Source organism: Mesoplodon bidens, assembly GCF_964165515.1.
Source record: "Mesoplodon bidens genome assembly, chromosome: 13".
In the NCBI taxonomy this organism is placed as follows: domain Eukaryota; kingdom Metazoa; phylum Chordata; class Mammalia; order Artiodactyla; family Ziphiidae; genus Mesoplodon; species Mesoplodon bidens.
Window position 1 is genome coordinate 7911900 of NC_138169.1, and position 23090 is coordinate 7934989.

General features: G+C 43.1%; 1 protein-coding gene across 4 annotated transcripts in view; it reads left to right on the forward strand.

Moving 5' to 3' along the window:
- CLIP1 (CAP-Gly domain containing linker protein 1) overlaps positions 1 to 23090 on the forward strand; it is a 122656-nt gene that overhangs the window by 43589 nt on the left and 55977 nt on the right. For 2 of the 4 annotated variants that reach the window (XM_081251932.1, XM_081251933.1), the window contains exons 4-9: positions 11472 to 11596; positions 13603 to 13825; positions 17987 to 18184; positions 18812 to 18915; positions 20823 to 20883; positions 22093 to 22125. In XM_081251932.1, the coding sequence (XP_081108058.1) occupies positions 11472 to 11596; positions 13603 to 13825; positions 17987 to 18184; positions 18812 to 18915; positions 20823 to 20883; positions 22093 to 22125 (744 nt within the window). The remainder of the gene's footprint in view (positions 1 to 11471; positions 11597 to 13602; positions 13826 to 17986; positions 18185 to 18811; positions 18916 to 20822; positions 20884 to 22092; positions 22126 to 23090) is intronic. The other 2 variants (XM_081251935.1, XM_081251934.1) reach the window with 1 other exon arrangement.

Here is a 23090-nt window from a genome sequence, read left to right on the forward strand (position 1 = left end):
TCACTTTTACTGATGTTTACTTCCCCTCCCCTCTCCTCCACTTTTTACTGTATAGATATTGCTGCCATGCATGCCATTTAAAATTTTTTGGGTGTATCTCTCTTACTTTCCTAGGATAAATTTATAGTGGTGGAATTACTTGGTCAAAGGGCCTAAAATATTTAAGACTTATGGTACGTATTTATCTAGTAAGCTTTGGTTAAATCAGAAACCTGTTACCTTAGCACAGGACAGCTTTGTAGATTAGACTGCAGGTTATATGCAATTCCATTCTAAGTGCCTAGCTGTAAATGAAATGGGATAGCGTATGGCACGCTTTCAAAACAAGTAGCTCTCCTTTTCCACCAGAGTAAGAAACAGTTGATTAAATTACTAGTCAAGTATTGTGCTGCTTGGCTGATGAAACAGACAAAATGACAAGGTCCGGATGGACCTTAGCTTACAACAAAAGGCTTCCATGAGGATGTAAGGACTAAAGTGGACCTGAAGGAGAGTAGGAATTGGCCAGGCGGAGGAATGGTAGTGGCAAGAGGGAACGTTCTAGCAGAGGGATTGGCAAATTCCCCACATGGGAGGGAGTTGACATGTTTGGGGAAGTGGCCAGCATCATTTCCCACAGGCGGGGGACCCCATAGGGGTAGGAGATGAGACTCATTCACTAGGTGGTGTCTGCGGGGACTGGGGACATAGGGCCTGTAAGTTTAGGCCATGTTAAGGATTTTGATTTTGCCCTTAAGAGCAACAAGAGTGATAAGTGATGTGATTAGATTTGTAGTTTGGAAAGATCGCTCTAGCTGCTTCGTAAAGAATAGATCAGAGGTGATTGAAAGTGGATTTGGGGTGGCCGTTCTTTGAAGAAGTTGGATGTTGAAGGAGGGTCAAGTCGTCAGGCTGATGCTGGAGGAGTATTGGATCTAGGGAAGATGTTTTCTAAAGATGGCAGAGTCTGGGGTGTTTACATCCTGACTAAACTGACCTGGACTAGAGGAACAGGGTGCAGATACAGTGGCGGTGAGGGGCGGGGGAATCAGTGTTGGGATGAGGTTCCTGGGAAGAGGTGGCACCCTCAGCACACACGGGGATTGCTTTGCCTTCGATTGAGACGGCCGGAGATTTCCTCCATTTTTATAGTAAGGAAGAAGGAGCATCTGCAGATGCAGGTTGGTTTGTAGAGGCTTGAATGGTGTATTTGTAGGCGAATGTTAATTACATGTTCAAACCTGGCATACGTGGAACAGAATTTGAATCTCTAAGAGTCTTAAGTCTAATGAGAGTGTTTTTAGAGGCAGTAAAATTGTTGACTATTTTGGTTAGTATTTCTAGGAGAAATTAAAGGAGTACCTTAGAATCACAGTACTTTAGATCTGGAAAGGCTCTTTTGAGATCAACAAATGCCTCTTTTTGCTTAGAGTACTGAAGCCCAGAGAAGAAATGCAACTTGCCTCAGGTCATATGTGATGTACGTGTATACATATCATTATGGTCTCTTGTTCCCAGTTAATATGTTTTTTCTACTTTAATGTGCTGCCTTGTTTAATAGAAATCTTTGATTTAGGAATGTAAAACATTTTTACTTCAAAATTCATGTATAAAGAGAATTAGATTTAGAAATCTGAAATACTTGATTGGAATTCTCCTAATTAAAGAAAACTTCTGTTGGCAACCTAAATGTGCATCAGTGGATGAGTGGATAAAGATGTGGTATATATATACAATGGAATATTACTCAGCCATAACAAAGAATGAAATCTTGCCACTGGCAACAACATGGATGGACCTAGAGGGTATTATGCTAAGTGAAATAAGTCAGAGGAAAGACAAATATCATGATTTCCCTTGTATATGTGAAATCTAAAAAAATGAAACAAACCAACACATGTAATGAAACAGAAACAGACTCATTCATGGATACAGCGAACAAACTGGTTCTGCCAGAGGGGGATGGCGGCGGGGAGTGGGCGAATTAGGTGAAGGGGATTAAGAGGTACAAACCTCCAGTTACAAAATAAGTAAATCACAGGGATGTCATGTACAGCATAGGGAAGGTAGTCAATAATATTGTAATAACTTTGTATGGTGATAGACAGTTACTAGAATTTTCCTGGTGATCATTTCGTAACATATGAGAGTATCAGGTCCCCACGTTGCACTCCTGAACTAATGTGACAGTGTACGTCAGTTAGGCTTCAGTAAAAAAATTCCAGTAGAACTAAGTTCGTTAGGTCACTGTTATGTGGGGAGCAGTATAGAATATTCCCAGTCCCACCCCCAGTGCCCTCGTGGCGCCTTCCACTTGGAAGGAGCGCAGAGAGGGCAGGAGTGGAGGTTGCCTTCTCCACGCAGCTCTCTCCAGTTCTGGCTCTCATCGCAGGAAGAGCAGGAAAGCGGATTTCTGCGTCAGGTGTGAGGTTTAGTCCAATGACCTCTTGAAGATGTAGGTGGGAGCTCCTGAGCTATGACTGTATTGGGCGCTCCCATCTTGGGGGAGGCAGTCAGGGCCTGGGGAAGCCTGTCCTCGCCCCCCTCCACGCTCGTGGTCCTCAGTGGGGTAGATGTGCTGTGCTGGGTCAAGGAGGGTCAGTTGGAGCTGCTTGTAGCAAACCCACCTGCCTCCTTCCCATCTCCCTCTGGCCCCTCTGTTTTCCCATTTGTCCACAGATATTCCACAGATCTCCTTAGTTGAAGATTGCTTTCATCTGTCTTGTGGCATGAGCTGCTTTGGGCTGATGCTGCGGTCCAGCTGACTCTCAGGCTCACCTCTTTCAAGACTGGGGATCCCCGGGATGACCAATTACTCGGAATGTTTTTGAGCTGATCTTGCTGCGTTTTCGGGTGTAGATGCTATTTCAGGGATGTGATGTCAGGTTCTGGAGAACTTGACTGACTTCCAGCCGTTCTGTTTAACATGGTTGTCTCCATGTCCGGTACTGTATGTTCTATGCTGAATTCTTAGCTTACGACCAAGTATGAGAAGGAGACTTTTTAGGCTTTTGTTTTTAAAGCGACAAGCTTTATCTTTCTACAAGCTGCTCGCAGGGCTCTTAAACTAAGAATCCTATAGTGTAAATCTGTAGGTCTTTTGGATACTGTGAAAGGGAAAAACATCTTCCTGAGATTTTAAAAAAACTCTTATTTATAAGTTATTTTGCTTGTGTTTGAGTCTAAATAACTACAGTTCATTTAGTATGTACTTTTCTGTGTGTCTTCATTTGTTCAGCATTATTTGTGAGACTTATTATAACATGTAAATTTAAAACACACATATAGTGGGGTCGTATTATATACATACCATTTTATAGTATACTTTGATAGATTTGGGGCATTTCTGTGCTAGTAAATACAACTCTTCATTTAAAATAATAAGCTGCTGTTTGATATCACACTGTTTGGGGCACCTAATTTAATCATAGACATTTAGATTGCTCCCTGCCTTTTTTCCCTAGAAATGAAATTTCTGAGTCAAAGAATATATAAATATTTTAAATCATAATAAATATTGCCAAAGTACAGTCCAAAAAGCCGTTAGCATTTTATGTTCCCACAAAGTGTGTACAAGTATGCCCTTTGTTATAATTTGATTTCTTCTATTTTTCTCAGTCTTCTTACCAGTGACTTATAACCCCCAAGTCTACAAGTCTGATTGTGATATTGCACTTATATTGGACGTTTGTTCATCATCTACCTGGGGGTTCTTGGGCTCTTTTTGGGTGGGGCGTTTGAGCTCTAGGGAAGCTGTTCTTTACACAGCGCCCTCTCCTTCCCTTGATTGCTGATAGAGTAGTTGTTAGTAGAAGAATCTGTTATTTTGTATGGCCCAAGGTTGAGAAGACTCCAGATGTTCACATTATGTTAACTCTCTCTGGACACCTTGGCTGAATGTTGAGATCTTTTCCAGCACCACAGTCTTAGCCTAATTCCTTTACAGTGAGGATTGCTGCGGATTTGAATCATTTTTTCTGATTTTAGTTTTCTTCTTTTTTTTTTTTCATTTTCAATTTCCATAAGCCTTAAATCTTACTCAGCATAGCCTTGTAGGGTTGTCTGGAAGGAGCACAGAGAATCACACTGTTGACGAGAAGCTAGATTCGGCAGCTTCCTCCTGTCTGTGCACAGCCGGGTTCAGTAGAGCCACTTCTTAGTTCATAGTTGATAGCAGGGCTCCTCTTCCTGCTCGTTGCTTTCAGCTGTGAGAGGGTAGGATTTGTGTGCTTTTGCCATTGTCACTTCTGAGGCTTGGGAATGCATAAACTCATCCACCTGCCGTTGGACTTCAGGTCTTTGGTTTTACTATCCATCCTCCTCTCTCCAGCCCCATTGTCCTGCGCTGCCTTGAATTAAGCCATGATCCTCTTCACATGGACCCCCAGACTGCTGTCCATGCTGCTAGCCCCGTCTCTCCTCCGTTCTGGTCTTCACACAATTATGGAGTGACGCGCCTGACATGTGGATCTCATCATGCTGTTCTCCTGTGTGGTGGTGCCCGGTCTGCCTACACCAGTGCTGTTTTCACAGTGCTGGGGGTTTTCTACGGGGCTCAGTACCTGGGCAGTGGCTGATCAGTGTGACATTAGGTTCTTTTTGTAAACCTAAGCCAGTATCTTTACACCAAACACGTCAAAGCTGGTATCTCTGCCTTGAGGACTTTGTGTAGGCTCTTGGGGCTTAGGAGTTTCTGGGTTGGGGAGGCAGCTTATGCTGTCTAGCTTTGGGACTTGAAGAGAGGAAAGTTGGACCACTGCCCGGGCCAGAGTCTAATGTTGAAATGCCTGTTGCTAGATCACATCTTCTAACTTTTAATACTGCTTCTGTGAATTCTTTAAGCATAATTACAAAAATATCTTGAGGCTGAGACTCTTTGTAGCTTCTGAAACATATAGATTAGAAAAGCAAACTTTGCTAATACCGTTTTGGTCAAGTGGGGTACTTTTTGATCTCAGTGCTTTAAAAGAGTGTGACTCTGGCAATTAAATATTCTGCTCTTTTATCAACCTCAGGGACAGTAGGGGTTCTTTTTTTTTGGTTCCTATTAAATGTTTAAACAGTTACAAATGGATTTTTAAAAAGATTTATTTATTATTTGTTTATTTTTCTTTTATGGCTCTGTCGGGTCTTTTAATAGCAGTAGTTTAATTAATTAATTAATTGTTGGCTGCGTTGGGTCTTCGTTGCTGCGGGCGGGCTTTCTCTAGTTGCGGCGGGCGGGGGCTACTCTTTGTTGCGGTGCGTGGGCTTCTCATGTGGTGGCTTCTCTCGTTGCAGAGCACGGGCTCTAGGCGCACAGGCTTTAGTAGATGTGGTGCACAGGCTCAGTAGTTGTGGCTCACGGGCTTAGTTGCTCCACAGCATGTGGGATCTTCCCGGACTAAGGCTCGAACCTGTGTCTAGGTTCTTAACCACTTAACATTCTTAACCACTGCACCACCAGGGAAGTCCCCCTCTATGTATTTAAAATGATCTTTTCATTTATTTATTTGTTCATTGCCCATCTCCCTCTGACCAGAATTTAGGCTCCATGAGAGTCTGGAAACTTTCTGTCTCCTTCACCGTCTTTTCCCCAGCACTTAGAACAGTGCCTGGCACACAGTAGGTATTCATAAAATATTGTCAAAAGAATCAGAGGGTTTTAAATACTGTTGTCACATTATACCCTTAAAGGGGAGGAGTAACACTGTGAAGTGTGACGAGGGATGCACTTAGGACCAGTGGATAAAAACCGGGCCAGGCGGATCTCACCTTTCTTGCAGGAGCTGCCCAGTGGAGCTGCCCTAAGCTGGATTGCTCTCTAGTTGAGGTAATATAAAATATGGACATCATCATCTCACGGGTGATTAAGTTTTAAGTCAGGGCTGAATTTGTATTGGTAAATACCAATTAGCCATAGTTACCTTTTTAAATTAAGCTGCTTAACCTACAATATGGCAGATAAGAAGCCACCTCACAAAATTCAGTTGCTCACGAAATCCCTGTGGAACAGTCCCTCCTTACCACCCACTGGACATTTTATAGCTTGATAAATTGAGGCACAGTGAGGTTAAATGGCCTGTTTGAGATTTGATGAATAGATGGGAGAGTTGAGAGAGGATGAAAGGTTTCCTGTTTCCTGTTTGTGGACCCATTCATCAGCCCAGCAGAATGTTTCCTTTTTTAATATTTATTTATTTGGCTGCGCCAGGTCTTAGTTGCAGCACACAGGATCTTTTTTAGTTGTAGCACATGGAGTCCTTAGTTGTGGCACACGGGCTCTTAGTTGTGACCTGTGGGATCTAGTTCCCCGACCAGGGATGGAACCCGGGCCCCCTGCATTGGGAGCGTGAAGTCTTAGCCATTGGACCACCAGGGAAGTCCCCAGCAGAATGTATCAGTGTTCTTACTTTTCAGAAGAGTTTACAAGAAGGGTGTTTGTCTCTGTTCCCACAGCATTTTGCAGAAACCTCTTAAAGTGCTTATCACTTTTCACTAGAAATATTTGCTTGAATTTTTCTGTCAGTGGCCAACACTGTATTCTGTTTATATTTGTATCCTCAGGGCCCAAGCACTCAGGGAATATATATCGAATGAATGAATGAGAACTGAAAAACCTGAGATTTGCTAAAGCCTGAGCACAGCTAGGTTTTCCTTTAGCTGAGTTTCTAGTTTAAATTAATTTGGTCTTCAGTAGTGACTTCTCATTTTGACTTAGGTTGACCGCAGCGTTATGAGTTATATGTATATATTCTGAATGAATGGTAGTTACTTGTGTTTGCCTTAGGGATCCTTTTTGTTTGTTTGTTTCAATGTTGTAGAATGTTTAATCTTTAATAATCTTGATATCTGGGACTTCCCTGATGGTGTAGTGGTTAAGACTCCGTGCTCCCAATGCAGGGGGCCTGGGTTCGATCCCTGGTCAGGGAACTAGATCCCATATGCATGCCGCTACTAAGAGTTCCCATGCCACAGCTAAGGAGCCAGCAAGCTACAACCAAGGAGCCCACCTGCTGCAACTAAGGAGCCCACCTGCCACAACTAAGATCCAGTGCAACCAAGTGAATAGCAAGTAAATAAATATTTTTTAAAATCCTGTTATCTGCCCGTAAAACATAGATTTGAAAATTGTGGCTTATACTTAATGAAAGTGCACATACTGTAATAACGTTGGGTTCTCTGGAACACGTGAGAAGTAAAACTTAACTTTATAAAATGATGTTTAAATGCTTAGAAAAAAATTTGACTGTAAAATGATTAAGTAGAAAAGTGAGTGATTTTGGATGTGACTTTCTGTCTGTGTTAAAGATATTTTGAATAATTACTTAGGATCTTTCACAGGGGAAAGGAAAGCATATTATCTGTCATAGGAGTCAAGAATTTCAAGTTAGGTGAGAGAAAAAGTATAAGGAAACTGCCCATTCTAGGAACTAGTAATCATCCATTTGAAACAAACTTTATGGCTTTTTTTTTTTTTCGGAGTAGATGTATGTTCTGTTACCTGCATTTAGAGAAAAAGTTGCTGATCTGTGTGTGGTAATTTGTTATAAAGCTTCTGATCTGAGTGAAGCCATGGTTTGTTTGGAGAATTTACTGCCCACAGCCTGTTAGACGCCTCTTGGAAAAACAATTGTCATAACAGTAACTTAGACTCACCCCCAAAGAATTCAACAGATTATCTGGAAAGATTACATCATCTTTAACTAATGTGCTGTGTTCTGCTCATGTGATGCTGGTTAGTCTGCTGCTCTGAAAGGTGTGTGAGAGGACAGAGAAAACAGAGGCCAGTTTTATATAGGTTACTATTCATACATTCCATGGTTACCAATAAGAGTGCTAAAAAGTCCAATTTGCCAGATCTAGAACTAGTACTTTCCTTAGCATGGACAAACTGGCTGCTAAAATATAGCAGACTCTCACACTATCTGTCAGACACTGACTAAACAGTTTTATGTGGATTATTTTATTTAATCTTCACAGCAATCCTATAATTATTGCCATTTTACTTATGAGGAAGGTAAGATTGATTGATTGATTGATGGCTGCATTGGATCTTAGCTGCAGCACGTAGGCTCTTTGTTGTGGCGCAGGGCTTCTTTCTAGTTGTGGCACGCAGGCTTAGTTGCCCTGCGGCATGTGGGATCTTAATTCCCCGACCAGGGATCGAACCTGCATCCCCTGCGTTGAAAGGCAGATTCTTAACCACTGGACCACCAGGGAAGTTCCGAAGCTAAGATTTAGAAACTAAGCAGCTTGACTAACATAGACAGAGCTGGCATTTGAATTTGTCCAACTTGGAGCCCATGCTTACTTAGTCTGTGTTAGCATATTTCTTCCTTTGCTCTCTTCTGAGCCATCAAATTCAGCCTCAGCCACTGGATATCCTTTTCCTTTTGTTGGTTTACATGGAAAAATGGCCTTTTCTGTGTAGTTCCCTACAGAGAAGGTCACCTTTCATTTCTTCAGCAAATGTTTGTTGAGTGTCTCCTGCTGTGCACTGTGGATTGCGGTGCTGGACACAACGGTTCCTGCGTGGAGTTTTCTCCAGCCTCCAACTCCATCTTTCCTCAGTGACACCTGTCATGACACCAGGATGTTTCTGAACTGTCCGGGGACTGCATGCCCTCTGTCACCCTTCACATGCTGTCCTGTCTAGAGTACCTTAAACTCTAACTGCTTTGGTTCCTTAAATCAATTTCACAAAGAGTTTGTCTTCCAGAGAAAAAGTATCTAGCTTTGAGACTTAACATTTTCCATCTTCAACAAAGCTTAAATAGAGCTGGAAAAAAATGTGTATCATACCAAACTCATAGAAAACTATATTCAGAGAAAAATTAAAACAAAATAGCTTTGGTATTAAAAAGCAAATTAGTATTGGTCTTAAGAAGTTAGGAAGGAAAGAGTAATAAACCACAAGGAAGTGGGAAAAAAGGAAATAGTGAGATAAAAAGTGAATTAAATAAAATAGAGAACATTAAAAACAAAAAGGAAAAACTGAAAAGCTGGTTCCTTGTGAAGATCAATAAAATAAGTTACCTTCCCAAGGTAAATCTACATTTAACACAATCCCATTGGACTTTTTTTTTTAATTAACCAAAATGATTTTTAAATTTATTAAATCAGTAAACCTACATAACCTAAATGTCTCCCAGTGGGGGCTGATTTAATAAACTGGAGTGAATCCGTACAGTGGAATGACGTGCAATTGTAAACACAAGGAGGACGTTCTCTGTGTCTTGATGTGGAATAAAGTGAGGTGCAGGACAGCTCATGTAGTACAGGTGCAAGACAACTCATTTTTTGTATGTAAAAATGAAAGGGAGGAGTAAAAATATGAATTAACATTTCCTTTTTTTAAAAAAATTACTTATTTATTTTTGGCTGCGTTGGGTCTTCGTTGCTGCGTGTGGACTTCCTCTAGTTGCGGCGAGTGGGGGCTACTCTTCATTGCGGTGCACGGGCTTCTCATTGTGGTGGCTTCTCTTGTGGAGCACGGGCTCTAGGTGCGCGGGCTCAGTAGTTGTGGCATGTGGGCTCAGTAGTTGTGGCTCACGGGCTCTAGAGCGCAGGCTCAGTAGTTGTGGCACACGGACTCAGTACTTGTAGCTCGCGGGCTCTAGAGTGCAGGCTCAGTAGTTGTGGCGCACGGGCTTAGTTGCTCCGCGGCATGTGGGATCTTCCCGGACCAGGGCTCGAACCCGTGTCCCCTGCATGGGCAGGCGGATTCTTAACCACTGTGCTACCAGGGAAACCCCAACATTTGCTTTTATATGCATAAAGAAATGCTGCGAGGAGGATACACTGTATATCAATAGCGGTGGCTACCTGTGATGGGGAAGGTGGGATAGTTAGGGACAGGAGTTTAGTAAGAGAGGCTTTTCCCTGGATACATACTTATATTTAAAAGTTTTTGAACCATGAGAATGTATTGGCTATTCAAGAATTAATTCATTATAAAGAGTTACCTTTTTTTTTTTTTTTTTTTTTTTTTTCCGGTATGCGGGCCTCTCACCGTTGTGGCCTCTCCCGTTGCGGAGCACAGGCTCCGGACGCGCAGGCTCAGCGGCCATGGCTCACGGGCCCAGCCGCTCCGCGGCATGTGGGATCTTCCCGGACCGGGGCACGAACCCGCGTCCCCTGCATCGGCAGGCGGACTCTCAACCACTGCGCCACCAGGGAAGCCCCAAGAGTTACCTTTTTGATCAGTAAGAAAAACGTGAACATCCCAAACGAAAAATGAGTAAAGTACATATTGTGATACATCTGTACTGTGGATATTAAACAGCTGCCATAAAATAGCAGGGAAAATGAACCAAAATGTCAGCAGTGAGTGTCCCTGGGTGTTGAGATTACAGGAATAACATTTATTTTTTGTTCGTAATGTTCTTAATTGCCTGTGGTGACTCGCCTCTTGTATAATTGGGGAATTTTTTTTAATTAAGAAAAAACAGGGAATTCCCTGGTGGTCCAGTGGTTAGGACTCTGTGCTTTCACTGCTGGGGCCCAGGTTCGAGCTCTGGTTGGGGAACTAAGACCCCGCGAGCCATGAGGCTCAGCCAAAAAATTTTAAAAAAAGAAAAAAGAAGCTTAGCTAAAAGTAAGAAAATCAGTATTCTGAAGAATAATAGTAGTAAGGGAAACCAGCACCAGGAAGTATCATGCAGGTTGTGAAGTAGCAGTAATCAAAATGCCATGGCAATAGCACAGACATTGAACTTTTGAAACTGTAAAAAGACTCAGATCTGTTCTACGTGCATGTGAGAGAGAATATGATAAAATGAGTATTTGAAATAGAAAAATAATGGCAAAGGAAGAAATAATAAATGCTGATGGGATAATTTTGGAAATAGTTAATGTTTGCATGTTATGTCAAACAACAGCTGGGACAAAGAGACATTTAAAAAGATTCACAGCTTTGAACAGTTCACGTAAAATGTGAAGAACAGTCATTTTAATAGTTGTGAAGAAATGGAGAGCCTCACAGTGGAAAATACCAATATTTTAAATATTTTAAAGAATTTACATTTCATGTGTGTGGATGTGTGAATATTTGTCTTTAACATGTATGTGTTATTGCTTTACCTGGATAATGATGTAAAGGAAGTTTGGGAACATAAACACAGCAGTTGTTACAGTGGATTATGCATGAATTTTGTTTTTCTTTAATGACGTAGGGGTTTTATTTTTGTAGCAAATATTTATTTTGAAGCCGAAACCTCCCTCTGGAGTAATAAGGTATTTTTTTAATTCGACTAAATGTTGATGACTGCACATCACCTAGGCGATTTCATTATTGGACTGTATCAGGTATCGGATCACTCTGGCGACTGAAGTCACCCAGGTGAACTTTGCTAACCTTTGGAGAGAACTCTTTGAAGAGTTGGAGAGGAGGTTAAGAGAAGAGCTGCTTGGAGAAATGATGGAACACGGTATTGGCCGCAACTGCAAAGGATTAAGCTGTGAGATTGTAATTATGTTCATCTCTTCCTTTTAACGTCCTCTTCTTCCAGGTTGGTGGCACGAAGGCTGGCGTCGTCCGGTTTCTCGGGGAGACGGACTTCGCCAAGGGGGAGTGGTGTGGTGTGGAGTTGGATGAGCCTCTTGGGAAGAACGACGGGGCTGTCGCTGGCACAAGGTTTGTTTGCAGTTGGCATCTCGTCTCCCTCTTGCATGTAAAGGTGCTCAAGCCGATCCCACCAACCGTGTGTAATAAAACGGACGTGAGTGTTTTGAAGAGCTGCACTTTTATTTCCTAAGACTCATCTACCGGTTTTTCCCCCGACTAGAATCAGAGTCTTTCTTTTGACTGTCTGTTTTAGTAATATGTGCAACGCGTCTGAGTAGATTCTGAGCAAGCATTTGGTTTATTTACCTATTTGTTTATTTTATTTTAAAAATTTATTAATTTTATTTATTTTTGGCTGTGTTGGGTCTCCGTTGCTGTGCGCAGGCTTTCCTAGTGGATCCTTAGCCACTGTACCACCAGGGAAGCCCTATCTATTTATTTGTAAGCCTTTTTTGTTTTTTTAGAGCAGTTTTAGGTTCACAGCAGAATTGAGAGGAAGGTACAGAGATAGCCCTCCTCTACCCCCTGCCCCACACATACACAGCCTCCCCCATTATCAACATCCTGCACGCAAGTGGTCCATTTATTACAGCTGATGAACCTGTATGGACACATCATTATCCTCCAAAGTCTGTAGTTTATATTACAGTTTATTCTTGGTATACATTCTATGGATTTAGACAAGTGTGTAATGACATGTTTCTACAATTATAGTGTCATCTATAGTGTTTTCATTTTATTTTTCAAAATAGAAAGGAAATACTATGTCATCCTCTTGGCTGCTCTCCCTTTGATAGCAGTCAACGTCTGAATGAGTTTCTGGGCGTTGGAGGGTAGGCGGAGTGAGGAGAAGGAAGCTGCTTCTGTTAGGACGAGAACGCAGAATGTGTTTTTATATCTGTTGACAAGGATTCCATCCTGTGGCAGGAGGACGGACGGCAGGCACACCTATTCCCCTGTGAGGCTAACCCCACTCTCACCTCCCAGGGATGGGGTGGGAGTTAAGTCATGCAGGTGAATGCAAGAGGCGTTTCCCACGCCTCAGATGCTTTGAAGGCCTTGGGCACAGTTGTGGTCTCTGACGCATTATTGTTCGTAGTATAAAGCGCTGTAGTTAACATTTTACTTACGAAATGTTTACAGACTGATTATAAGCGTATAGGGCTTATGTACCAACTACCATAATAATGCCGCGAGGAGATTAAAAAAAATCTCTTGGTGCTGCAACGATTATGAAGCCATATCATTGATATCCTTCGTATTAAGATGTTCTAATTCACTAGAGTCGTGAGATCTCCAAGTGTCAGTACCAGTTGATACTACTCCACCTTTACTTGAGTGAATCTGCCAGAGTTAGGTGCTTGTTTGATTTCTCTTGCCCTTTGTTTGGCAAGGTTTTATTAAGTGAGATCACGCCTGTGCTGTGTATTTATCAGATAGTAGAAAGACCTTCCCTTTGCGTAAAATCTTACTAACAGATGAGTGATTTCATCTCTGTGTATCATACTGTTATTTCCTAGTGTGTTTTCTAAAACATTATTGTGGGCCTTCCCTGGTGGTGCAGTGGTTAAGAATCCGCCTTCCAATGCAGGGGACACAGGTTCGAGCCCTGGTCCAGGAAGACCCCACATGCCGCAGAGCAACTAAGCCCATGTGCCACAACTACTGAGCCTGCGCTCTAGAGCTGGCGAGCCACAACTACTGAAGCCCGCATGCCTAGAGCCCGTGCTCTGCAACAAGAGAAGCCACCGCAATGAGGCCCTGTGCACCATAATGAAGAGTAGCCCCTGCTCACCACAACTAGAGAAAGCCCGCGCGCAGCAACAAAGACCCACTGCTGCCAAAAATAAATAAATAATTTAAAAAATAATAAATTTAAAAAAAAACTATTATCGTGGTTATTTATCAGCTTGCACACCAGTGAGTGCCACGGGCTGGTGCACCACCCCAGCTGGTTGGTAAAGTTCACAGCAAACCAGTCATGAGTTATGAGTCAGGAGAGCTTTTTGGTTATAGTTGTTATTTCTTGTAATTAAGTTGCTTCTCATTACTGTTCCTGTTGTTGTCCCCTAAAGGTATTTTCAGTGTCAACCCAAATATGGCCTGTTTGCTCCTGTCCACAAAGTGACCAGGATCGGCTTCCCTTCCACCACACCAGCCAAAGCCAAGGCCGCTGCAGTGAGGCGGGTGATGGCGGCCACGCCCGCCAGCCTGACGCGCAGCCCTTCCGCCTCTTCTCTCAGCTCCATGAGCTCTGTGGCCTCCTCTGTGAGCAGCAAGCCCAGTCGGACGGGATTGGTAAGCCTCCCTTCTCCCGCTGCGTGTCTCTGCGCCCCAGGCACTGTAAATGCCCCCCCCCGCCCCGTCGGTGTGCCTGCTTTGCTTTAGGAGATGTTAAGTCTCCCCTTGCCCTTGTACTAAATGTTCTCTGTAGCTTGTGAAAGTCCGTACAAATTTTGCAACAAAACAAAACAAAAACCTCTAGCAAGAATACACGTTTGAAATAAAGAATTTTTTTAACAGCCCTTTTCAGGTTCCTTAGACTTTAAGATATCACAGTTCTTGGTGAATCTGTAGTAACTACGACTTAGTCTAACATATGGGATGATGGAGTATTCTGAAATTATTTTGGCATCAGAAGGACAGGAAAATTGAAGGGATCCTTTTCCTCAAGGACCTGGGTCTCTTTCTCTTTGACATCAAACAATTTTAGGAACTACAGTCGTTTGAGAAAAGGCATGTTCTTAGAATTTTAGTATTATGCTCATACAGTCTAACCCACTGAAAGCAGTTAGTGTGTGGAGCGTTCCTGACTCAGGCCAGAGGATGCAGAGGGGAGCTTAGGGAACTTGAAAGGATGCTAGGAAAAGCCATGTTTTGTTTTGTCTCCATTGCCCCCTTCCCCCACTCCCTCTTACTTTCTCCCTCTCTTTCCCATTTAGATCAGCAAGAGAAAATCATCAGAATCAAAATAGGCAGCATCTCATTCTGTTTGTTAATGTCATGCTTTTTTTTAGCGTCAAAGCAATGACTTTTTTGGCTTCACCCCTTCCCACCCCCCACCCTTTAGGTTATTCACTTGAAGTGAGGCAAGTACTGTTTAAATTTGAAATGGCAGTATGAGGTTGTACTCCAGACTGAATTCAGGATCTCTGCTTTATGACAATGAACTACAGACAGGAGTTAGAATGTGAAGTGTCATGATCGGGCAGTAAGGCTGCTGGCCCTTGATCTCGTTTTGCCTTCTCTCCATTGACCTTGGGCAGGGAAGGCAACAGCGGAAGCATCTTTCTTTAAAGTAGGGATTATGCTCCTCTGGACTTTGTTCCTCTTATGTTCAAGTAAAATAAACACCTGCTTGGACTATGTCATTTTGCATATAAAAGTCTGCATCTTCAACAGAAAAATTACAAACGGACTTATGAGAAAAGCTTGTCAAGAACTTTTTGAATGTTTGAGTGAAATGGATGAAGAAACTCCTCTGTTTGGACGAAGCCTTGTTCAGAGTGGGTCAACAAACTCTAAAGTGGACATCGAGTTTACTAATCCAGGAACAATTCCGTGGAAGTATCTACTCTGGATTAGGAATTATTTCTTGTGTAATTTTTACTACGTTGTAATTAAGTGTCCGTTTCTTTGGAGATGCCCAAGCCCCCCCTGCTCCCCCAACCGGCCCTCTTACTTTTTAGAACAGTTCTGATTCCTCTTAGTTCACCTCATTTTCTTTTGAAGAAAACTAGCAAAAGAGAAATGAGTCTCCTTGCCTTGTAAAACAGCTTGTTTTTGTATCTCTTTATATAGAGTGGCTATAGTTTCTAAACCAAAAATCACCATAAAAGAATATACCCAAAATATAGAATAATTGAAAGTGTGACTTCTTAAAAATGCATCTCAACCATGTGATCCCTTGTGTATATATATAAAAAACTGGGAACATTCCTTAATGCAAAGTGATCTTCTGAAAGAATTGAGTACAGAGGTGCCCAACCTTTCTGGTTCCACAGAACCTTTAGAGTCTCAGTTATATTTTCACAGTGCCCATCAGCCTAAAGAAATAGCTAACAGTTCTGTTTATTAAGTAGTTAGGTCCAAACAACTTAATATTTATGTCCTAAGAATTTAGTAGCTCTTCAAACATAAAAAAAAAGTTCACATTAATTGAAAGGAAAAAAATATTTTTAATTCATTCTTAAATAACCACAATGAATTAGTATTAGGTTGCATGCTCTTGGGCACTGCATATCCTGTCAGACCTTGTACTCTTCCTGGACACTGCCACCCTTACTTCCTGTGCCACATTGGTTTTTGCACAGTACTTGCTTTTGGTCTGGCAGTAGCCAAAACCCGGCTTCGGAAAGACATGATGTTATGGAAAGGAATGTAGTACGCTCCAAGGTTGAAAGTGAATCACCTCCAGCTAGTAGTCTGCGTGGTATCCAACGCGTGTCGCCCTGTTTGCTTGTGTCTCCCTGTGAGTTTGCTGCAGTACCCTGGGGTGTACCTCTGCGCGGGGTTTGGGAACCTCAGATTTAGTGTATTCGGGAAGAAATGTCAGTACGAGAAAGTATAACCACATAGTAAAATTGGAAAATCAAGGTCAGATGGTTAAAAGAGAGAATAGGAATTCCCCTCCCCCCCATATATTTACGTAATTCAAGACATTTCACTACGTAGAAACACGAAGGACAGTGTGGTGTCCTGTAGTCTCATAGCTGTCAAATTGCCTGACTCTGAACCGGCAGCAGGTCCTCACTGCCGGTCTGCGTCCGGGCCGGGGGCTCAGCCGGCCGGGGCACGAGGAGAGCCTTCCAGCAGCAAACGAGGCTTTGACTGCAGAGGCGGAAGTCAAGCGGCGTTGACCTAGGGCCGGTGACTGCCAAGTAGATGGCCGTGGACAAGCGCTTGCCAAGGGACGCGGCCTCTTCTGGACCGCCTCCCAGCCCCCGGAGCCCAGCTTGGAAGAGTGTTACTCAACTTGTCCACATTACCTGTGCACATTTAACAGAAGGTTATGTCCTCTGTGTTTTTACCTGACGATGAGCCATCTTGAGGAGGTATCGGGTGTGTGAAGCAGCAAAGATGAACAGGTGACAGCGCTGAAACACGTTTTCTCCACACCTCACGCCACCACTCTTTCTCCTTCACCTCTTGTTTTCCCCCCGTTCCCTCTCCAGTCCCCATTTTTTCCTCCCTCCTTCCTTCCCCTGCTTGTCTTTCTCCACAGATTTATCTCCCCCCCCTTTCTTTCTCTCATGCCCTTTTTCCTCCTTTCTCTTACGTGTACTTGCACACTCATTCACCCACTCACACATGCTTTTGAAGGCACATACAGGTTTCCTTTTTTTTTTATTTGCGGTACGCGGGCCTCTCACTGTTGTGGCCTCTCCCGTTGCGGGGCACAGGCTCCGGACGCACAGGCTCAGCGGCCATGGCTCACGGGCCCAGCCGCTCCGCGGCATGTGGGATCTTCCCGGACTGGGGCACGAACCCGTGTCCCCTGCATCGGCAGACGGACCCTCCACCACTGCGCCACCAGGGAAGTCCACAGGTTTCCTTTTAATCTTTTGTCTTTATAAGTCTTTCTGGTGACTGGGATTCAGGTCCTCATGGCTGGATTCCTGGGTGAAATCACCTCTGCCTTTCATTTTGAAAGAAAGATGAAGAAAATCCTGACAGAGATCCAACTACGTAATCAATTGAAAGAAGGTTTGTGACTCCAAGGGTGACCTCTTGGTCACGTAATGGTATTTAGAAGCTTAAGAAGTTGAAAAAAAGGTCTAATCCCGAACTCTAAGGATCAAAAGATTGGCCAAACTGTCATAACAAGAAGATAACTAACTATTCATGAAGGTCAGGCCGAAACGGAGTCTAGAGAAGCTTGTTACCTGGGTTCTGAGGAATTTTTTAGATTCCTACCCGGCCCCATCAGCCGAGCTCAGGGCACCTTTGCTTTTGAGCCACTTCTTCTAAACATCTTCCCGGTTGTTCCATGGCTTCTTTACATTGCTGGGTTCTTTGTGAAACTGACAGACAGGAGGCACACGCTGTCTTGTTTCCTCGATGAAAACTGAAAAGCCTTTCCTAAGCCTCGGCAAGCCTGCGAGCTGGGGCAGTGCTTTTTTTTAATTTTTAATTTTTGGGGTTTTTTTTTTTTTTTTGCGGTATGCGGGCCTCTCACTGTTGCGGCCCCTCCCGTTGTGGAGCACAGGCTCCGGACGCGCAGGCTCAGCGGCCATGGCTCACGGGCCCAGCCGCTCTGTGGCATGTGGGGTCTTCCCGGACCGGGGCACGAACCCGTGTCCCCCTCATCGGCAGGCAGACTGTCAACCACTGCACCACCAGGGAAGCCCTGGGGCAGTGCTTTTGCTTTGCTGAGGAGACACCTGCCTGCACGCATCGCTCCCTCCTTGCGTCCCTGATAGCATCATCGCCCTTCACTTCTTTAACTTTCCTTTGCAGTTGACCGAAACCTCCTCCCGTTACGCCAGGAAGATCTCCGGCACCACCGCCCTCCAGGAGGCCCTGAAGGAGAAGCAGCAGCACATCGAGCAGCTGCTGGCTGAACGGGATCTCGAGCGGGCGGAGGTGGCCAAGGCCACAAGCCACGTGGGGGAGATGGAGCAGGAGCTGGCTCTGGCCCGGGACGGACACGACCAGGTGAAGTCTGGCGCTGACCTTGTTGCAGAGATGGTGACAGGTTCTAAGCTGATCTTGTTGCAGAGACCGTGATGGTTTCTGAATTGAGGGAGGAGGTTGAACCGTGTACCTGGTGCTTGGAGCCGGAGAGCTGGTCTCGAGGGCACTGGAAAGGAGCATAAATGCCTTTGCTGGGCTTGTTTGAAAGCTGTGCCCTGGGGTACCAGTTTGCATCATCATAAAGATGAAGTTCTGTTCTTCTCGAGTCTACTGCACTCTTTTGGTCTTTACATCCAGGTCTCTTGGCCTGTCTGTGTCGGGTGAGCTTGTGTACTAGGACCTTACCAACGGTGAAGGCTCCTGTTTGGTAGATTATGCTTTGTCCGAGTTTCAGCTCAAAAAAGATGAGCGTTGTTTTAACGTTGCCCCCTGTTTCTTTAATGGTGTGGTTTTTCATCATCTAGTTCCCAGGACTGCTGCCGAGAACAACCTATCATAAGAGATCATAGAAAGCATTTTAATGGGAAAAGGTTTTTTGAGTAATGCCGACCCACAGTGGTCCCATTTAGCCGTAGCTCTTTGGAGGCATCCCTGGGTGTGCATCTGGGTCAGAAGGAGGCCACTCACCGACACCCTTGCCTTCCGCAGCATGTCCTGGAATTGGAGGCCAAGATGGACCAGCTGCGAGCCATGGTGGAAGCTGCTGACCGGGAGAAGGTGGAGCTTCTCAACCAACTTGAAGAGGAGAGAAGGTGATCCTGAACTGTTCTCCTTTTAAACAGCCTTCGGGAGAACTTCCCCATCAACAGCCTTGTTGGCGTCAAACCCTTAGAACCGAAGGACTCTCTGTGTGTTCAGTGGAGATTGAACTCCTCGTGCTGTGTGAGGAGGGTTTGCTTTGATTTGACTTTTTTGAGAAGTTTGGAACCAGCTAAATGTGCCCTGATTAATTCAGCAACTATTTATTGAGCACCTACTGTGTGCCAAACATCCTCTAGAGGATGGCCTGAGTCAGTTAATTCAAACCCAGCTTCTACCTAGAGCCACTCCTGGAAAAAGGATTTTCTAGGCCCAGTTACCTGGTCTTTATGAAACGACTTCTGCATATCTAATGAAATCGTATTGTGTCTGGGGGGGTGACAGAGGGGCCCTGACCTCAGGAAACTCACTACCTTTATAGGAAACCAAAACTCTCAATTAGAGAATTATCCAGGTCAGGATGTAATCAGGTGCTTTATAAACTGTGTGAGACAGAGAAAGCAAGTTTGATTCTTATAAAAGGTCTTTTGGGGCCGTGAGCGAACAAGATCTCTGGGAAGAGTGTCTGCGTGGAAACGACTTGACTGTCTCTGGGCTGTGGGACGTTGTTTGTCCTCGGTTGCACTTAATGCCATCTCCTGTCATTTCTGATCACAGCGATGTAATGCAGGGGTCCTTAGGATGGTCACAAGCACTACTGTGCTGGGGGATACAGGGGGATAATAACAGTGCCTTACTAGGGAAATGGCTGTCCCACTGGAGAGAGAGGCACTATACACAGGAAGTTCTCCTTGCATCCTAAAAATGGCTACCAGTGAACGAGACATAGTGACAGACCCTTCCAGGGCCTTCTGAAGGCCAAGGCATCTGTACCACTTGCTTCTGTTTGTAAACCGGCTCTTGCTCTGCTGACTTCTGGGCAGTAGAAATGTCCCCCAGCTCTCCAGTAAGCTTGAGGGCTTTAACCTATGATTGTATTTCTGACTTAACTGAGTAGAATTTTTTTATTCTTAATTTTGTTAGAAATGCTAGTGAGTTTGAAAGATTTTTTTTTTTTTTGCATGTAGGTTTGTCCTCCTTTTCTTCCTTCTCTTACATCCAATTTTGTAAAGATTCACAATGTGGGTGTTACCCAGATTTTGTAGATCTTCCTAGTGTATTTCATTGACTTTGTCATGGCATTAATTGAAACCCACATGCCATATCAGAGATTTTTAAATGTGAAAAAGAAATGTGCATTTTAGAAGCAAAGAAATAGGATCCTTGATTGCCTCTCTCCCAAATTATTCACAGCCTTATTCTCCCACTCTTGGAACAGGTACTCGTGTTGTCCTGGGGATCTCTGCATGGGTAGCATCTCTGCTAACCTCACGCTAGAATGCCTGATGAGGGGTGGTATAAAGAGAGATTTGTTTTCTGTGCCACTTTCCCCTATGTTCTGTTATTGGAAAGTAGAAATTATAGATTTCCATTCTCAAACCTGTTTCTGTGGTAATCAAACATTTTCCTTTCAGGCTGATCTTGTCTTTTTTTTTTTTTTTTTTTTTTTTTTTATTTTGGGAGGAGGGGGAGGAGGAGAAGAGAGCTTGCCTTGATTAGATCCATTTCTGGTGGCTGTGACCTGGGGAACCAGTTGCTTTTTCTCAACTCCTACCTCATCCCTTCTGGAATCCATACCTGGATAAAACTTTAGAGTTTCCCAAGTAGAGAAGAGCTCTTAGATTTATAAACCAGAGGCTTAAAGATGCATTTCTTTATTTTCTATGTCTCTAAGGCATTTCTTTCCATCATCATCTGCTACATTCATCAGGACATTGATTATATATATATAATTTTGGGATAAGGCAGAGGTGTTTCTTAGTTACTTTCTTAGGTGTTTTGTTTTGATTTTATTCCACAGGAAGGTTGAGGACCTTCAGTTCCGGGTTGAAGAAGAATCAATTACTAAGGGCGATCTCGAGGTAAAACCCCACCAGCTTTCTAAAGCCTTTATGGGTACAGTATTCAGAAATACGGATAAAATCGTTGTGGTCAGAACAGGCAGCAGAGGGGGGTGGCAGGAACCCCGGCCTGTGGGCTGTGGCTGCCCTCGAGCCAGTCACTGTGCCGTCCCAACTCCGGTGGCCGAGTAAAATTTTTACTACCCTATTCTCATGCTTCAGAATTCAAAACCTTGAATTGGAGTTAATCAAGTCATAAATCTGGCAGTGTGTCCTTAGTGAGACTGTATACCTTCCTCCAATGATCAGAAATGGCATTTTAAAGAACATTTTTTATTTCATCATGATAGTTCAGAGCAATCTCAGCTTTGCTTTTCAGTTGAGCAGGATAAATCCTTTATAACCCTGTAGACAATAAATGTATGTTCCAGTAATTGATTTTTTTCCTAGTAATTACCAGAAAAAGAACAATTTTATTTCAACTTCTTTATTCCATGGCATATTTTAAATTCACAGAGATTTTCCTTTAGCATCAAGCTTTTCTCTCTCTTAACAGTCATTCATATTAGTTTTTTAATAAGACACCAGAATTAAATGGCTTCGATGCTTTTCAAACCACTGCTAGATGTATGACAAATATAAATTTAAAAATTTTCAAATTTGCAGATTTTTGGTACTTTAATCTGTTATATTTTAGTAAAAGTTTCACTTGTCTGTGCAGTTCTCAGAATACACATTTTTGCTACTGTTGCAATTTTAGTCTATTGATTGCCCACACCCTGCTTCAATTTCAAGAGCCCTTCCAAATAAGAACTCTGATTTCTTTGGGATTAAATGTATCTTTACAGTCAATGAAGAATAAGGGAAACATATTCTGATTTCCAGCTTTATAAGGCCCAGAATTTATTGGATTATTAGTAATTTGATGGGTGTCTTCCTCCCTCATTTCATGTAGAGTCGCAGTCCTTTAGCTGACTTTTGTGTTGTTCTCATCCATTTAAAAACACCCCAAAATCTCATTAGAAGTTTCATATCATCATCTAATTCATTTCAAATACAGCCTATGATGTTTTGAGGAGGGGCAGTTAAAATATTTACATCAGCACTAGGCTAGGATAGTCTGTCTGGTAAATTTGTAATTAATCAGAGTTATTTTGAAACCCTAACACATATTGAAACTTTAGTTGAATCTCTCTTTTGTTGTTAATTATTTTATTTTTTTACTGATAGCAAAAGAGCCAGATTTCTGAAGATCCTGAGAATGTAAGAGGGCACTTAACTGTGTGGATATTTCCCTTGTTAACACAGATTGATTACAGATTAAAATGCTTATTGATATACTCAAATACTAACTGCATAATCTGATCTTGAGACATTGTCCTTAATATTTCTGTGCATGTGGGCTTTCAAAGCAGTTACATTTGAATCCTGAAGAAATTGTATGTAATGACTAAGTTCTGTAAACCCATTTGTTTAACACATAGGCACACGTTTCTTCTATAAAGAATTTAGGCAAAAAGAAAGAAAAGAATTTTGTGTGGGGCCCGGCCTTCTTCCCTTAATTCATAATGCCTTCTAGTTTTAATAGAATTATTCCAAAATAGATGATACCTGACTGAAACATAAAACATATTAGATGAAGTTGTTACAGAAAGTTTGGGGGAAAGTTTCCCCAAGTTTCATTTATTCCCATGAAAATAAAGGAATCGAGTCCCAGACTGATTGCCTTTTGTGTGAGCTCCCACTGCTGGCCAATGGCTGCCAGTGCAGCTGACGAGAAATTCAAACTTCAGTTTGTTGGGGCAGTGTTTTCCCTAGTCTGAGGCTAGAGGCAAGCATTCTTCAGTGAAGACGTTGTGTATTTTAAATTTATTATTCTTGAAGCGAGATTTTTCTAGTAGCAGTGCCACTAGGCACGGAGGTGTATTTTTTTTCCTTCCTCTGTTTAGGATCAAACACCCAATTCAGATCGTACCAGAGTGGCCTCAGAAGCTCGGCTTCTCGGCGTACCCTGCCAGCTGAGATGCCAATTGAAAAAAACCTAAAAACTTCTTCCTTTGAGGTACCACCACAAGAGAACAAGATTAAAACAAAGAATTTTTCTTCCCACCACCTCCCGGCAGCTGAACTAGACAACTCGAGACTGAACTTTTTTTTTTTTTTTTTTTTTTTTTTTTGCGGTACGTGGGCCTCTCACTGCTGTGGCCTCTCCCGTTGCGGAGCACAGG